This window comes from Calliphora vicina, chromosome 1, assembly GCF_958450345.1.
Source record: "Calliphora vicina chromosome 1, idCalVici1.1, whole genome shotgun sequence".
Classification (NCBI taxonomy): Eukaryota; Metazoa; Arthropoda; class Insecta; order Diptera; family Calliphoridae; genus Calliphora; species Calliphora vicina.
In genome coordinates, this window is record NC_088780.1 from 51,590,082 (window position 1) to 51,606,868 (window position 16,787).

Below are 16,787 nucleotides of genomic sequence, written 5' to 3' on the forward strand. Positions count from 1 at the left end.
TATTGACACAGATTTTTTTAAGTTTTCTTATTTTTAAGTTCTGTAGTTGTTATTAAATTGATATAGATGAAAAAGTTTAAATAAAAGCAAATAAAATGAAAATATCTGGCATATTTGTTAATATTAATAATTTTGTCCCTTACTGTATAATAGCTACCATCTTTGACAACATACATATTTTTACGGCCTGTAAAAAATAGTCACACGAAGTCGACAGAAATTAGATTATTTTATATCATGACACAACAATATAAGGTACACTCAGTAGAAAATAAATTCTCACTTATACAATTATTGTTTATTCATCTTATCGTAAATTGTTGATGGTAATTTTTAAATTTATTTGACCAAAAAGTGGTTTGCTACTTCTATGTTGAAGAATGGTAATGAGACTTTAGACATTTTACCATTGATAGAGTATGTTTTATTGTTATTGGTGGAACTTGTCATGGATTTAAATAATTAAAATTTTGTTCTCGTAATGGTCAGCGAATAACTGCGACACTCTAGTCGTCACTTTTGACCATCGTAGACAATATAACATCTTAATTTTAGAACAGTAATAAGAGTAAAGGCGAAATGTTTTGGTTTCGCAACATAAAATTTATTTTTTACATATTCTATATTTTTCCATAATTTCTTACGATGCTGCTATTATTTTGGTATGGTAGAGAAAGGGTTACTGTTCGGTCAAAACATATTAAACACATAGTATTTGTAAAATTAAATAATTATATTTCCCTTTAATGAATTCATTATTTTAAATTCTTTGTCGCTCTTGTCGCATCCCTTTTGTACCTACATTTGCTTACACTTGTTTTTTTATGCTAACCATAGTCTTAAGTAAATACATAAAATCTAACGGTATTGCATTCTTTGCATTCCTTTTAACATACATAACTTAAACACTTTTAACATCTACAATTTGAATCATTGTTAAAATAATCGTGAAACAATAAAGAGCAACTAAAAATAATTTGTGCACAAGTTTTTTATTTTTCAAAAACATTTTCGATATTTATGTTCACACATAAAATTGGCGACCGTGACAGGACAAAATAAAATAAAAATATAGTGGTTCTATCGTGGTTTAAAGAAAATAAAACAATTTAAAAAAAAAAAAAACTAAACAATAAATTAAACAATCATAACCATTTCTATATTAAACTAAATAAAATATTGTTTGTTTTAATTCATACAAACTAAACTTAAATCATAAACATTATCGTGATTATTATCATCGTCGTCGTTTTTGCATTTCTTCAAGAAAGAATATTTATCATCATCATTATCGTCGATTGTGTAGTTCCCAGCAAGCAGCAGTTTTTCGTACAACATAATTATCATCACCAACAACATCATCATCGTATTCATCGCATTTGTTAGCCACCGTCCTCTTCTGTACATACAATAAAACATCATCTTTTAACAACAACAACATCGATTTCTCTTCGCAGAGTACTCTTAAATATTTCGAACAAGTAAGTGAAACAAATAAAATCATTTACACCGTCTACGCTCTTAATATATTTTTGTCTTTACATTGCACACACACACAAGCGTACATTGTGTTGGAGAATTCAAATAGTGTTGGCACTTATGAATAGTGTTGGCCCTTTTAAGTAACGATAGGCACATTTGCACAACGCATAGTACTACTGAAATTCTTTTGAACTTTTATTAATTTTGTGTCAACATTAACACTCTAATCAACTTTAACACAATTTGTATCAACTTTAGCTCAACATGAGTACTGATAAAGACAACATGAACAGCGATAAAACTGATTCTGGAGTTAGCACGCTTTCTTCTTTAAAGCAACAACGAACAACAATGAAACGAAATATTACGCAAATGAAAACCAAAATCGAAAAAGATGGAAGTACATCAGATTACACCATTCTTGAATGCCGACTGCAAATTCTCGAATCCTATTTCAAGCAAATAAGTCACATTCAAGCACAAATTGAAAAACTGGATGAATCTGATACCAATCGATCGGATATTGAAGAACTTTTTATATCTGCCAAGGCTCCTTTGGTAAGTTTTATGAATAATAAACGTGGTTCTTGTGATATCGAACAAAGTTTTTTGAATGCAACTCAACCATTGATTTCGCATCATAATCGATTGCCTCAAATCAAGTTACCCAAATTCGATGGAAAATATGCGGAGTTTTCAAGATTTATAAGTACTTTCAACACATTAGTTCACAACGAATCAAGCATTGTTACTATAGACAAATTCAACTACCTACTTAACTGCTTATCTGGTCAAGCATTGGCGGTTATTGAACCGTTTCAAGTCGTTGAGTCAAACTACCAAAAAGCTGTAGATAGCTTAGTAGAACGATACGATAATAAATCATTAATATTTATCGATCACATCAATTCATTGTTTTCGATAACTCCTATGACCAAACCAAGCGCTAGTTCGCTACGCTCAATTCTTGATAATGTTTCAGCCCTTCGCAGTTCGTTGCTCTCTTTGGGTTCTGAGTTAGATGTAATGAATGCCATTATCATACATATTGTTTTGTCCAAGATTGATGGAGAGTCCAAAAAAGTTTATGATGAAAAACAGGATTTTAAATCTCTACCATCATGGCAACAGTGTTTCTCAATTCTAACTCATCGTTGTCAATATTTGGAAAGCCGAAATGCGGAAGTGGACTCATTTCAACCTCATGACAATAAATCAAGGCAAATTCCCAAACGTACAGGGTCGTCGTTCGTTGTTTCAACTACATTTTGTGAATACTGCCAGTCTAAAGATCATTATATAGGAAGCTGTTCTACCTACCGATTGCTCGTCGTTTCGATGCTGTTAAGTCCATAAAACTTTGTATAAATTGCCTTAGGAAAGGCCATTTCATTTCTCAATGCCCATCTAAATCCCGTTGTCGCACTTGTCGGATATCGCACCACACAACTTTACACAATCCAGATTTTCAATCAACAACTAATTCAAACACTTCTTCAAATCAAAACCAATCTAATTCAAACTCGCAGCTTCAGCATAACTCCACTTCAAATTCATCATCTCAGCAACCACATTATTCGTCTTTTCGACCATCATCGTCTTTGTCGCAACAATCAGTGTTACCAACACAGGCCAATCCAGCCTCTACTCATCTTACAAAATTTTCGTCATTTCTTACAACTTCGTGCCGTATAAATTTGCTTCCAACAGCTATTGTTTTCGTTAAAGACTCATTCGGCAGTCTACAACCTCTTCGTGCCCTCGTGGACTCCTGTTCAGAAGTCAACCTTATAACTCAAGAATCTGTAAATCGTCTTCGTCTAAAGCAAACTAAATCGACTCAAGAAATTTCTGGCGTATCGGATATCCGTACCCAATTAAAATCTATAGTTACAGCTACAATTAGATCAAGAGTCTCCGATTTTGAGTGGACAACATGTTTTCTGGTAACAAAATCGATTTCATCTCAACACCCAGCAGAAAAAATAAATACAACAAATTGGAACATCCCCAATGGCCTGGAATTAGCAGACCCACAATTCCACATACCTCAGCGTATTGACATGTTATTTAGCTCTGAGATTTTTTTTGAGTTGCTCCTCGATGGCAAAATTTCACTCGGAGCTGGACTACCTAATCTCATAAACACATCCCTTGGGTGGATCATTGGTGGCAGCGTAGATTCTCAACGTTCAGAACGTGCGTTATCATGTAATGTAATTACAAAAGGTGAGGATCTGAACTCATTACTAAAAGCTTTTTGGGAAATTGAAGAATTCAATCAACGTTCACCTGTCCTCACAGAAGAAGAACAACAGTGTGAAGACCACTTCGTTAAGAACACTAAATTTGATGCTGATGGAAAAGTTCAGGTATGTTTACCATTTAAACCTTGTATTAAACAGCTGGGTAGTTCATTTGAAATAGCCCGTAAACGACTTTTATATTTAGAAAAACGACTCTCAAAGGACGAAAATTTACGACAAATGTATATTGATTTCATGGATGAGTACATACGACTTGGTCATATGTCACCCGTTAGCTTTAGTTGTCTAAATTCTTCGCATTACGTTATACCTCACCATCCTGTATTACGCCCTCAGAGCACGACAACAAAGCTACGAGTAGTCTTTGATGCCTCATGTCGCACATCTACCAATATTTCATTGAATGAGGCTCTAATGGTTGGTCCAACAATCCAACAGGAACTCATAATAACAATCTTATCGTTTCGGTTAAATAAACTAGCTCTATCAGCTGACATTTGTAAAATGTATAGACAATTTTTAATAGACGAAAGAGATCGTAACTTCCAGTTGATCTTATGGAGAAAAAATGTACATGATCCAATCTTGTTATATCAGCTAAACACCGTGACCTATGGTACATCAGCTGCTCCTTTTCTTGCAGTTCGAAGTCTGTTTTTCATAGCTGATTTTTACAAAAATCATTTTTCTGTTGGTTCTAAAACCCTCAAGCAGGATCTATACGTCGATGATCTGCTCACGGGGGCAGACAATTTTTCGGATCTTTCACGCAAAAAATGTGAAATCGTAGAAATTTTACAAAAAGCTGGTCTACAATTGTCGAAATGGAACTCAAATTGTCCAAATATCGCCTCTTGCATCGGAGAAAGGCATTTAAAAACAAATGAAGAATATATTACCAAGGCACTTGGTACTTCATGGAGGCCCAATGATGACGTTTTTTGTTTTCGTTTTAATATGTCAGTTATCGAAGTTCCAACAAAAAGATCGGTTTTGTCAGCAGTAGCGAAAATTTTTGATATTCTTGGCTTTCTAAGTCCTATCGTAATCAGTTGCAAGATTTTAATTCAAGAAATGTGGAAGCAAAACTTAGACTGGGACGCACCACTTAACACACATTTATCAAATCGTTGGAAACAAATTGAGCAAGGTCTTCCATACATCAATAAAATCGAAATACCAAGATTTGTAGGCACGTCTCCACAAATAAAGTTTGATATCCATGGCTTCGCTGATGCCTCTCAACTGGCATATGGTTGTTGTATCTATATACGAGTAGCTCATGCTAACGATTTTAAATCAATTTTACTCATAGCCAAATCAAGGGTAGCACCAGTTATTCACCAATCCTTGCCCCGTTTAGAACTTTGCGCCGCCTTATTGCTCAGTAAAACCTGGGATAAAATCAAGTCTAAATTTAATCGCTTCACTTATCGTATTTTCTTTTGGTCAGACTCGAAAATAGTCCTAAGTTGGCTTTCCAATCATTCGTCGTCTTACGTTTGTTTTGTTGCAAATCGAGTATCGGAAATACAGAATTTAACACATAATATTAAATGGAAGTATGTGCCTTCAAAACAAAACCCGGCAGATATAGTCTCTAGAGGCTGCCTTGCAAATGATCTTATTGATACAATTTGGTTTACTGGTCCAAAATTTCTTTCAGAACCTGAAACAAATTGGCCAAAGGGCAATACTGAAAAGGTAGAATTACCGCAAAATGAAATAAGGAAAACTGTCCTCAAAACTACTGTCGTCGTCGAATCAATTATTGATAATTTAATTTCTCGCCACTCATCGTATCTTCGTCTTCTTCGTATCATTATCTACATTCATCGTGTTTTTGACAAACAAAAGAGAAACTCCTTTGTAACCTCAGAAGAGCTACAATCAGCATTTTATAGAATCATTTACAATATTCAACAATTAACATTTAAAGAGGAAATTACTTCGCTCAACAATGGAGAAAGCTTGAAACCCTGTTTTCAAAAGCTGGCCCCATTTCTAGACAAATTACAGTGCTGCAACTCAACTTTAGTCATTCTTCGAGTAGGAGGTCGGCTAGCAAATGCACCATTGTCGTATGAAACAAAATTCCCTGCGCTTTTACCAAAGGATCATCGATTTACAAACATTTACATTGAATATCTTCATCGAAAACACCTACATGCTGGACCAAAGGCATTAATAGGAATTCTTCGTCAGCAAGTTTGGGTAATAAACGCCAGAGAAGTCGTAAGAAAAGTGGTTCGAAATTGTGTCCACTGTTTCAAATACAATCCTAGATTATTGCAACAGTTAATGGGTAATCTTCCTGCGGATCGTTTTAAGGCACAAAGACCATTTCTCGTCTCGGGTGTAGACTTTTGTGGTCCATTCTACACCTCTTATCGCATTAGAGGAAAAGCTCCATATAAAACTTATGTCGCTATTTTTGTTTGCTTCTCTTCTAAAGCCATTCATGTTGAATTAGTTTCGGACCTTTCAACTAATACATTTCTTTTATGTCTCAAAAGGTTTATCGGTCGACGTGGTATCCCCCAGAGGCTGTATTGTGACAACGCAACAAACTTTGTTGGTGCCAGCTCTAAACTTCAAGATTTAAAACAACGCTTTTTCGATGATTCTAATATCAAGGAACTAATGCACTACAGTACAATCACAGGATTTAAATTTTCGTTCATTCCTCCTCGTTCTCCCCACTTTGGTGGCCTGTGGGAGTCCGCCGTCAAATCGACAAAAACAATACTCGTCAAGAACATGTCTCAAGCCAACTTAACATACGAGGAATTCCAAACGATCCTTGTCGAAGTAGAAGCCATTTTAAATTCTCGGCCATTGGTACCGAGATCTGATGATCCAAATGACGGTGAAGCACTAACACCTGCCCACATGTTAATTGGCTCTTCTTTGATGGCGCTACCTGACGAAAATCTAGACGGTTACAAAAATATAAACTACCTAAAGCGATGGCAACTAGTTACGTATCTCAAACAGCAGTTTTGGATACTATGGGTTCGTGACTACGTATTAAATTTGCAACAAAGAAGTAAGTGGCTCAAAGCTTGCGAAAACGTGAAAGAAGGCGCACTTGTTATCGTTCACGAAGACAATATTCCACCTCAGCATTGGCTCCTAGCTCGAGTAATTAAAGCTATCCCAGGTCGTGATGGAAAAGTACGAGTTGTGGACCTGAAGACATCAAAAGGGGTTCTCCGGCGGTCCATTCACAAAATTGCACCTCTACCTACCGATGCTAATTGAAAGTGCCTTTCAATGGGGGCAGTATGTTCGGTCAAAACATATTAAACACATAGTATTTGTAAAATTAAATAATTATATTTCCCTTTAATGAATTCATTATTTTAAATTCTTTGTCGCTCTTGTCGCATCCCTTTTGTACCTACATTTGCTTACACTTGTTTTTTTATGCTAACCATAGTCTTAAGTAAATACATAAAATCTAACGGTATTGCATTCTTTGCATTCCTTTTAACATACATAACTTAAACACTTTTAACATCTACAATTTGAATCATTGTTAAAATAATCGTGAAACAATAAAGAGCAACTAAAAATAATTTGTGCACAAGTTTTTTATTTTTCAAAAACATTTTCGATATTTATGTTCACACAGTTACTATTAGAAGAAATGGAGATCAATTAACGATTGTATATTATATTTAATCAAAATCACTAAAGAAATAAAAATTTACATATCTCATATGAATTTCTTTAATGTTCTGTGGTGCTATTATTTTGACCGGCACTGTATGTAATACTTACGTCAAAAACCGTTAATGTAAATAATTAAGATTGGTAACACTATACATATTTAGTTTACATCATTGCCATAATGAAATCTTGATATTACAGCAATTTAAATTTATACGAAAACAACACAACCAAATGCACACAACATAAATTATTTATGTAAGCACTTGGAATTATAATAAAAATAAAAAACGAAATATATGTATAACAACAAAATATGTATTACTAGAAAAGTAATAGACTTTTTTGACAAAAAAGAAAAGAAGAAAACTATTTTTAGATTAACAAATAAAGTCAAGGGCAACAACAAGAGCACCTAACAACAGATTATTTTAACAGAGAAGAGAATATTTGGAAATATACACCAATTAAAAGAGACAACCCTTTAATTGGAGTTTTGCTAGTTATCAAGGGAAAACAGTGTTGCAAAGTAATGTAATAAAAAAAAAAACGGAGTAAAAAACTTTAAAAATTAAAGTGGAACATTTTAAATAAATATTAAATATAATAAACAATTTTTGTAGTAACCAATTATTTAATTGTTTAAATTAAATGTAATAATTATTTTTTTATACATATTTAAAAAATTAAAAAAAAAATATTAATAAAAAATTTTATTTCGTTTACTACTTTTTACTACATGTGTAGTGTGTAGTTGTATTAGTGTAGTAAGAATGCGCGTGCGAGCGTTTAAAATACATATTTTTAGTGTGAGTTTAGTGAGTGTTTAGTAGTTGGGTGTCTGGTGTGTTTTGGGTTATTGGCTGCGTAGTATAGTTTTGCGAAATTTATAATAAATTGTTAAATAAGCAAAAAATAAGACGGAAAATATATAAACTATACTGGAAATTGCGTAAATTTAAGGTTTGTTATTATAGAGTCAAATTTTGGACGAAATTTAAATAAACAATTTCTTTTAATTTAAGAAATAACGAACAAATTAAATATTTACTGAAAAACACATGGAGGGATTCGTTGATACAAACACCTGTAGAGCCAATGAAAGTGATTTGGAAGTAGTAGTTGGGGAAGCATGTTGTTCAACAACAACTACAACTGATAATTGCTGTAAAACAAATGCTGCTGATAGTGCGAGTACTGAGAGCAGCATGTTACCAGCAGTAGAGACAAGCGAGAAACAATTACAACAGCCTTTGGCGGAGTGCGGTAAAGAGGTAACCGGTCTAACACATGAGTGTGGGGTTTTTGGAGCCATTGCTTGTGGTGATTGGCCTACACAAATTGAAATCGCACACGTGATATGTCTGGGTTTGGTGGCCTTGCAACATCGCGGTCAAGAATCCGCTGGCATTGTCACCAGCGAAGGAAAATGTTCGAAAAGCTTCAATATGCACAAGGGCATGGGTATGATCAGCACTCTGTTCAATGAAGATTCAATGAAAAAGCTAAAGGGCAACTTGGGTATTGGTCACACCCGTTACTCAACATCGGCTGCCTCGGAGGTGGTCAATTGCCAACCTTTTGTGGTGCACACAGCCCATGGTGCCATGGCTTTGGCCCACAATGGTGAATTGGTCAACAGTGAGTCGTTGAGACGTGAAGTCTTGGGTCGCGGTGTCGGTTTGTCCACACACAGTGACAGTGAATTGATTGCCCAGAGTCTTTGCTGCTGCCCTGAGGGTATATCCGAAGAAGATGGACCCAATTGGCCAGCACGTATACGTCACTTTATGCAATTGGCACATCTTTCCTACTCGTTGGTCATTATGATCAAAGATAAAATCTATGCGGTGCGCGATGTTTTTGGCAATCGTCCTCTGTGTTTGGGCAAAATTGTTCCCCTCAACTCGGGCACCACTAAAGTCGAAGATGCTGCTGCCGAGGGTTGGGTGGTATCGAGTGAATCCTGCGGTTTCCTATCCATAGGCGCCCGCTATGTACGTGAAGTTGAGCCGGGTGAGATTATTGAAATAACCCGCAATGGTTATCGCAGCGTAGATATTGTTGAGAGACCAGACTTCAAGAAAATGGCCTTCTGTATATTTGAATATGTTTATTTTGCCCGTGGCGATTCCATCTTTGAAGGACAAATGGTGTATTCGGTGCGAATGCAATGTGGCAGACAATTGGCTAGAGAAGCACCCATAATAGCTGATATTGTTAGTTCTGTTCCCGAGTCGGGCACAGCCGCAGCTCATGGTTTCGCCAAAGAGTCTGGTTTGGAATTTGCTGAAGTTTTGTGCAAGAACCGTTATGTGGGACGTACTTTTATTCAACCTTCAAACCGTCTGCGACAATTAGGTGTAGCCAAGAAATTTGGTGCTCTTTCGGAAAATGTTGCTGGAAAACGCTTGGTTTTGGTCGATGATTCCATAGTGCGTGGTAATACAATTGGTCCTATTATTAAACTTTTACGTGATGCCGGTGCGGTTGAGGTGCATGTGCGTGTGGCCAGTCCTCCCTTACAGTATCCCTGTTATATGGGCATTAATATTCCCACACATGAGGAATTGATAGCCAACCAAATGAATAACGTACAACTGGCACGTAAAGTGGGAGCCGACAGTTTGGAGTATTTGTCCGTTAAAGGTTTGGTGACAGCGGTAAATCTAAATCGTCAACCCATTGATCCCAGCAAGAGTAGTCATTGTACTGCTTGTTTGACAGGAGAATATCCCGGTGGTTTGCCCGACGAATTGAGTTGGTAAAGCTAACAATTACGGTAAAAAAAGCGCCATCCAGATAGTGATTGTAAGAAATTACATTTTATATTTTAATGTTTTTTTTCTTTCTTAAATGTAGTTCGGGGCTTCCTAAAAGCAAATGGTAAATAAAATGCTTTTGAATAAAAATAATAAACATCTCTAATTAAACAATTGTTAGAAATATTTGAAATCTTTTTACCATCTGCGTAAATTTACTACTAATGTTTAATCAATTTCTCAACAATCCTTTTTTAATTTTTAATAATGGCATTTAACTTTAACATTTAATACTAAAAATAATGTATAATATATACCTCAACTACAAACAAAAAAGCTGCCTTAAAATTTAATTCAAACAAAAAATGTATATTGGTTTATAACTTTGTATTGAATATAAAGTTTTAAATCTTTATGTATATACATATATGTATGTTTTAAAATTGCGTAAAAGTTCTTATTACAATTTTCTTTATTAATACTATATTTTATATTTAAATTAACATATAACATATTGTGCCTATTTGTTAATATACACATTATATTTTGAAAAATTTTATAGAAAACTCACGAAATATTTACAACTCTGTTCTTTAAAATACAAAACATATCAAACAAATATATAAAACTAAAACAAATACTAAACAACTCACCGTATTATAATTAAATTTTTTAACTCTTTAAATAATAGTTTTTTTCTTTCTTAAATTAACAAAACTTCTTATTATGAATAAGTAGGGCCGTTACTTATTTTTCGTTTAATTTTAAATTATACCATGTACATTTTTTCTCTTTATTAGTTTTTAAGTTAAGAGAAAATAAAACCATAAAGGCATTTAATATAGATATATTTTATTTGAAAACTTAATGTAAACATACTTAATAAATATTTTTGATTTTTTTTTCTCTCGTATTTTGAATTCGAATTCTTGATATACTAAATATGTTTATAGAAAAATAAAAAAAATGTATAATTTTTAATGTTTATTAAAATATTAAAATAAAGACACCAAAAAAACTACAAATTTGCGTTTTTAATCTATATATATAAAAGAGTAACATTACTGACTCACTGACTGACTGACTGATTCATCATCGCACAGCCCAAACGGCTGAAGCTAGAATCATGAAATTTTAACTGTGGATTCCTCCCTCCCCAAAACGATCCGATAAGAAGGGATTTTTGGAAATTCGAACGTTTAGGCGGTAAAAAGGGTAACCTTATATCTTCAAAACTAATAAAGATACAAAAACACTTGAAATTGCATGTTAATCCATTTAAAAAATAAGCTGACAGGTGTTTCGTACTTTTTCGAAATTCGAACCTATTATGAGCTACTGAAATCAAACCAGACCATATCAGGGAACCATTACCTAATGCAACTGAAGCATTTGAAGCGAGCAGTGCCCGAAAAACATTTAGAATATGTGGCCAGACATGAAATCGTAATATTCCATCATGACAACGCTCGGACACATGTTGCAATACCTGTGAAAAAGTATTTAGAATGAAGTAGTTGGGAAGCTTTGCGTCACCCGTTTTATTATCCAGACCATGCCTCGCCCGACTATTATTTGTTTCGATCGATGCAGAACGCTTTCTTTGGTATACGCTTCAATTTGGAACATAGCATCCGATATTGGCTTGATTCGTTCTTGGCTTCAAAAGATGAACAGTTCTTATGGGTCAGAATCCATATCCAGATGGGATAAGGTCCTAGTTAACAATGGACAATACTTTGAATAAATTTATATTGTACAAATGTTTTAAAATAAAGCCTAAACATCTTCTATTCTATATAAATAAAAATCTAATGTCGTTCATTGGTAATTGCATCAGTTGGGAACAGCCGGACCTATTTAGACAATTTTTTTTTAAAATGTTGGTCATAGTCCAACTTAGGTTCTTACGGAATGAAAAATTGACCACGCCTACTTATTACGATTTCTTCAAAATCGGAAAATGGCTGCCCTGATTTGGCTAATTTTACACGCAGGATCGCTATAGAAGCATTTTATCCGATTTTCACAACCTATTGTCTATTATTTGCATTAACGTATTATTTTAGTTATGCGTTGCCGTTTATGTGTTCAAATTAATTTTTTAACCAGATGTATATGACCAAATTGAACCATAATGTTATTTTCCTTAAAAAATTAATAAAAATAAATATACCTATGTCGGTTTATAATCTAAAAATGCGTCTCTTGAAAAATTAAATTTTTTGAGATATGTCGATATTGCAGAAAATGAGCGATATCTGCAAGAGTTTTGATTAAATACTGTTCAATTGGATACACATTAAAGCAGAGTTATTGAACAAATAAAAAAGGCAGCTACTATGGAAATTACATGCCATATGACAAGCTTATGTTCCCTTATCGCTATGATGAAGGGTTTAACAAATTAATATTACCATATGTATTTGTAGATATACTATACATAAATACAAATATATTTTTTTTTAGATTACAAAGTAGTCTCGTCAAAATTTGACTTTTTTTGACATTTATGTGTAGGTTATCATGTTTTTTTGCGAATTAAGCTATTTTCATGGTACTTAACATTAATACTTATATATATATATATAAATACAAATAATAATAAACTCTTTTCCTCACTATAATTCTACAATTTTTTTTTTTGGTTTACGCAGTCGAAAAATTTTACTTTTGTTTAAACAATTGATGAATTTCTACCAATGCTGAATGTCGGGTGCATATTCAAATCAGTGTTACCAAAATCATTTTATATACATAAGTTTCGTTTTCTGACATAAGCTTTAGTTTGCAAATTAAAAAATTTAACCATAGACAAATATATATAGATCGGAAACTCTACTGTCAAAGACCTAACTCAGTTGTCAAAAACCTAAGTGGTGAGAATATGTATGTATATTAGTAAAAAAAAAATATGTGAAAATAATACACATACGTGTGATTATTTTGAGTAATTTTTATACCCTTCACCTTCGTGGGAAGGGTATATATAAGTTTGTCATTCCGTTTGTAATTTCTACATTTTTCATTTCCGACCCTATAAAATATATATTCTGGATCCTTATAGATAGCGGAGTCAATTAAGCCAAGTCCGTCCGTCTATCTTTTGAAATCAATTTTCTGAAGACCCCAGATATCTTCGGGATAAAAATCTTCAATAATTCTGCCAGACATGCTTTCGAGAAGTTTGCTATTTAAAATCAGCAAAATCGGTCCACAAATGGCTGAGATATGAGGAAAAAACCAGGACAACCTCGATTTTTGACCTATTTTTGACCTATATCTGGATTACTAAGTCATTAATATAGACAATATGGATATGGACCTACAATGGACCAAAATCCGTAATAATATTTTTTAACCCATTTTTTTTTTCACCAAAAGTTTTTTTTTGATAAATATTAAAAAAAAATTGAAAAAACAAAAAAAAGTTTTTAACATTTAAGAAAAAATTAAAAAAACAATCGAAAAATTTTTTTCACAAAAAAATTAAAAAAATGCAAAAAAAAATAAATTTTGTTTAGCTAAAAATATTTAAAATTTTTATTTTGAAGTATAATTTGGTGAAGGGTATATAAGATTCGGCACAGCCGAATATAGCTCTCTTACTTGTTTTGTTTATGTTTTATTCTTGTTTCCCCTCTATGTGTATTACAACTGAGTTAGGTCTTTGGCAGAAGAGTTTTCGCTGAATGTATATTTGTATAATGGTTACAGTTAAAAAACAACGAATACATTTCTAACTAAAAACCATGTTCCTAAACTGTTTTTGTAATGTTATTTTGATTTAATCAGAAAAATTCATAAATTAATTTTAGGTCAGTATTCTTGGACGAATTTTTTATTTTTTTTTATTTATTTATTCAATTGTAATATATGTAGCCATTTGGCCAATAACAAATTATATTACAATTTTAATCGTACGACTGCAGCATGTTTCATTTGTAATTAGACTTTTGTGGCGGTCATCGACGTTTGCATTTCTAATTTTTTTAAATATGATAATACATTAGATCGGATTATTAGATTATTTTTCTTTATTTCGAAGATTTTTAATTAATTCGCGCTTATTCCATATAAGATTTTTAATCTTAACCTCTTTAATTTGTAGTAAATCACAAGCTTTCCTACTTTAGTTATAAATCTCAAACATAAGATATGGAAGTAGCTTATTCCCCAACAATAAATTTCAGTGAATTTATCAATAATTAAATTGGGAATTTAGCACATAAAAAACGAAATCTTACTAAAATAATATACAGCCCAATGAATAAAAAATTCCCTGGGAGTTTTTTCCCATTCAATTGGAATAATAGGAAATAATTGGAAAAATAGGAAAAGGGAAAAAACTCCAGGGGAATTTTTATTCATATTCAAATTTTAATTTTATAAAAGGTTTATAAAACTAAAATTCCATGCAAAATTGGTTTTATAAACCTTTGATAAAATAAAAATTTAATTATGAATAAGGGTGATATTGTTTATATTTGGGGGATTCAAACGGTCTGCTATAAGGTCATATTGTCATAATGTCTTAATAGTTTAAAAAAATTTGTGTTGTGTTTCAAACAAGAAAGTTCTAAACTAATAAGACTTTTTGAAAACGGTCAACAAATGGCAGATTTGGCTTTTTTTTATTTGCGACCATTGATAATGAAACTATTTCGTCCCCTCAATAAAACAATAGTGACTCAGCATATACACCATTATTTTTATTGCATAATAAGAATCTACAAACTGATTCTAAATTTGGTGAAATTCTACTTCCACAAAGTGGGTCAAAAGATCAATTGCAATATTACTTTTGTTTTAGTTGTCTACTAACACAAAAATTTTAAACTCAATTATTTCGAAATGGCAAAAAAATTATACACAATTTTTTTTTTTAAGGGGACGATTTAGGAAATAATTATAACATATTTTGTCTAAATTTGCATTTATGTATGTTTTTATTTATAAAGCTTTTATTAGCTCCTTAAGACAAAAATAATGTACCAAAAATATAATTATTTATCATAAATCTATAGCATATTTTCATAATCTTTTAATTCTAATTCCTTTTCCACCAATTGGCTGGCCAAATTGTCCACAGTTTCTTGCATACGTTGACGCAATGTTGGATTTTGTATGGATGAAATTTCTTTGGCCTTTTGTGAATGCTGAGCCTTAATTTCTTCCAATTGTCGTCGTAATTCAGATATTCTGCCATGTATTTGTTCAACTCGCATTTGAGGCACAGCATCATTCGATGAATCATCATCGGATAGAGTGCGCTTACGTTCTTCAAAATAGCCAGGTGCGGCCAAATTTGAATTAGAACCACCATATTTCGATAGATCATCATCTCCAGCTTTAGGGCTGCCAAATAATACCTTACTGTAGTCAGTTATATCTTCTTTAGAAGTATTGAGGCCAATATTGCCTCCTAGAGTTGTATTGTTATGACCAATAGAGAAATCAGACATTCGTGAATCGTCTGCCGAAAGTCGTGAAGTATCGTCTAAATCGCGCATATGTGATGTGTTATGATGATGTTTGATGTCATCATCATCATCGGATGAGGAAACCTCTTCACCGAAAATATCGTGTTCACCCACACCACCCATGGGTGCCGAACCCGAGGGGCCTTCATCATCGTCACCATCCGATTCAACATTAATGTCTTTACGAGAGGAGGTATCATGAATGTTTTTATCGCTCATATTGAGTTGTTCGTCATTGTAGTCTTCTTCACCCTCATTGTGATCTTTCATTTGGGAGTCCGATAATGATTTTGTTATATCTTCATTTATAATTTCGTATTCCACTTTGACGGCATCATTGTCAATGCGCAACAAACGTTTAACTTCTTTTTCAATTTCAGGTGCTTCGACATTTTTCTTTTTCAGCGTTTTACGAAAACGCCTTTTACGTACATTTTTACATGGTGGCGTGATGCCATGGGCCCACAAAAATTTCTTATCGACCTTATTGGGATCTTTCTTTTTACCTTTATTTGGCGATTCTTCTTTATCCAAATCTAAAGGTTCTTCTTTGCAAATCATCTAAAAAACATAATAAATATCAAGTACTTGGAACATTTCAGTAAAGTGTAAAGTAGACCATACATACCATTTGGCAGATATCGGCCGATTTGTAAAAGCTTTTATTGTCTATTGTCTTTAGGCATTCAATGACTGTGGGCAAATCCACTATTTTGGCATGCAGCAGCCAATGATCAAATCTTACTTCACCGTAACGCAAATCATTGTCCAGTTGTATGGAAACACGGTCTTTTAGATTAGAGTTTGATGATTGTATTGCTTCCCTCAAAGCTTTGGCTGGCTCTTCGGGTAGCCGTAAAATGAATTGATTTTCAAGTTCAATACCATCATCGCGTGGTTTTTGTTCTTGTTTGTTTTTATCTGTTTTCTTTTCAATCATTTAAAGTGATATATTTGGAAATTACAAGATTTCCTCCGATTTTTGTACAAATTCTTCACAAAACAGCTTCTGGAAATTTTTTATTATTTGTTTATTTTGATTGCAATACTAGTGTTGTAAAGCGTAAAATGTTTAGGCCATTGAATGACATATTTTATATGACATTATACACTTAGAA

At 33.1% G+C, this 16,787-nt stretch overlaps 3 protein-coding genes across 3 annotated transcripts; 2 read left to right on the forward strand and 1 right to left on the reverse strand.

Moving 5' to 3' along the window:
• Positions 1 to 1,746: 1,746 nt before the first annotated feature.
• Positions 1,747 to 7,617, forward strand: LOC135964147 (uncharacterized). The gene is made up of 3 exons (XM_065516244.1): positions 1,747 to 2,702; positions 2,861 to 6,798; positions 7,589 to 7,617. The coding sequence occupies exons 1-3, from the start codon at positions 1,747 to 1,749 to the stop codon at positions 7,615 to 7,617; spliced, it is 4,923 nt and encodes a 1,640-aa protein (XP_065372316.1).
• A 501-nt stretch (positions 7,618 to 8,118) lies between these two features.
• On the forward strand, positions 8,119 to 10,522 carry Prat (Phosphoribosylamidotransferase). Its single transcript, XM_065512917.1, has 2 exons — positions 8,119 to 8,387; positions 8,450 to 10,522. Exon 2 carries the CDS (start codon positions 8,486 to 8,488, stop codon positions 10,190 to 10,192), a length of 1,707 nt encoding a protein of 568 aa, XP_065368989.1. The 5' UTR covers positions 8,119 to 8,387; positions 8,450 to 8,485; the 3' UTR covers positions 10,193 to 10,522.
• A 4,583-nt stretch (positions 10,523 to 15,105) lies between these two features.
• Positions 15,106 to 16,658, reverse strand: Taf7 (TATA-box binding protein associated factor 7). Its single transcript, XM_065512926.1, has 2 exons — positions 16,298 to 16,658; positions 15,106 to 16,230 (listed from the first exon to the last, which is right to left on the reverse strand). The coding sequence occupies exons 1-2, from the start codon at positions 16,607 to 16,609 to the stop codon at positions 15,208 to 15,210; spliced, it is 1,335 nt and encodes a 444-aa protein (XP_065368998.1). The 5' UTR covers positions 16,610 to 16,658; the 3' UTR covers positions 15,106 to 15,207.
• Between the last annotated feature and the right edge of the window lie 129 nt (positions 16,659 to 16,787).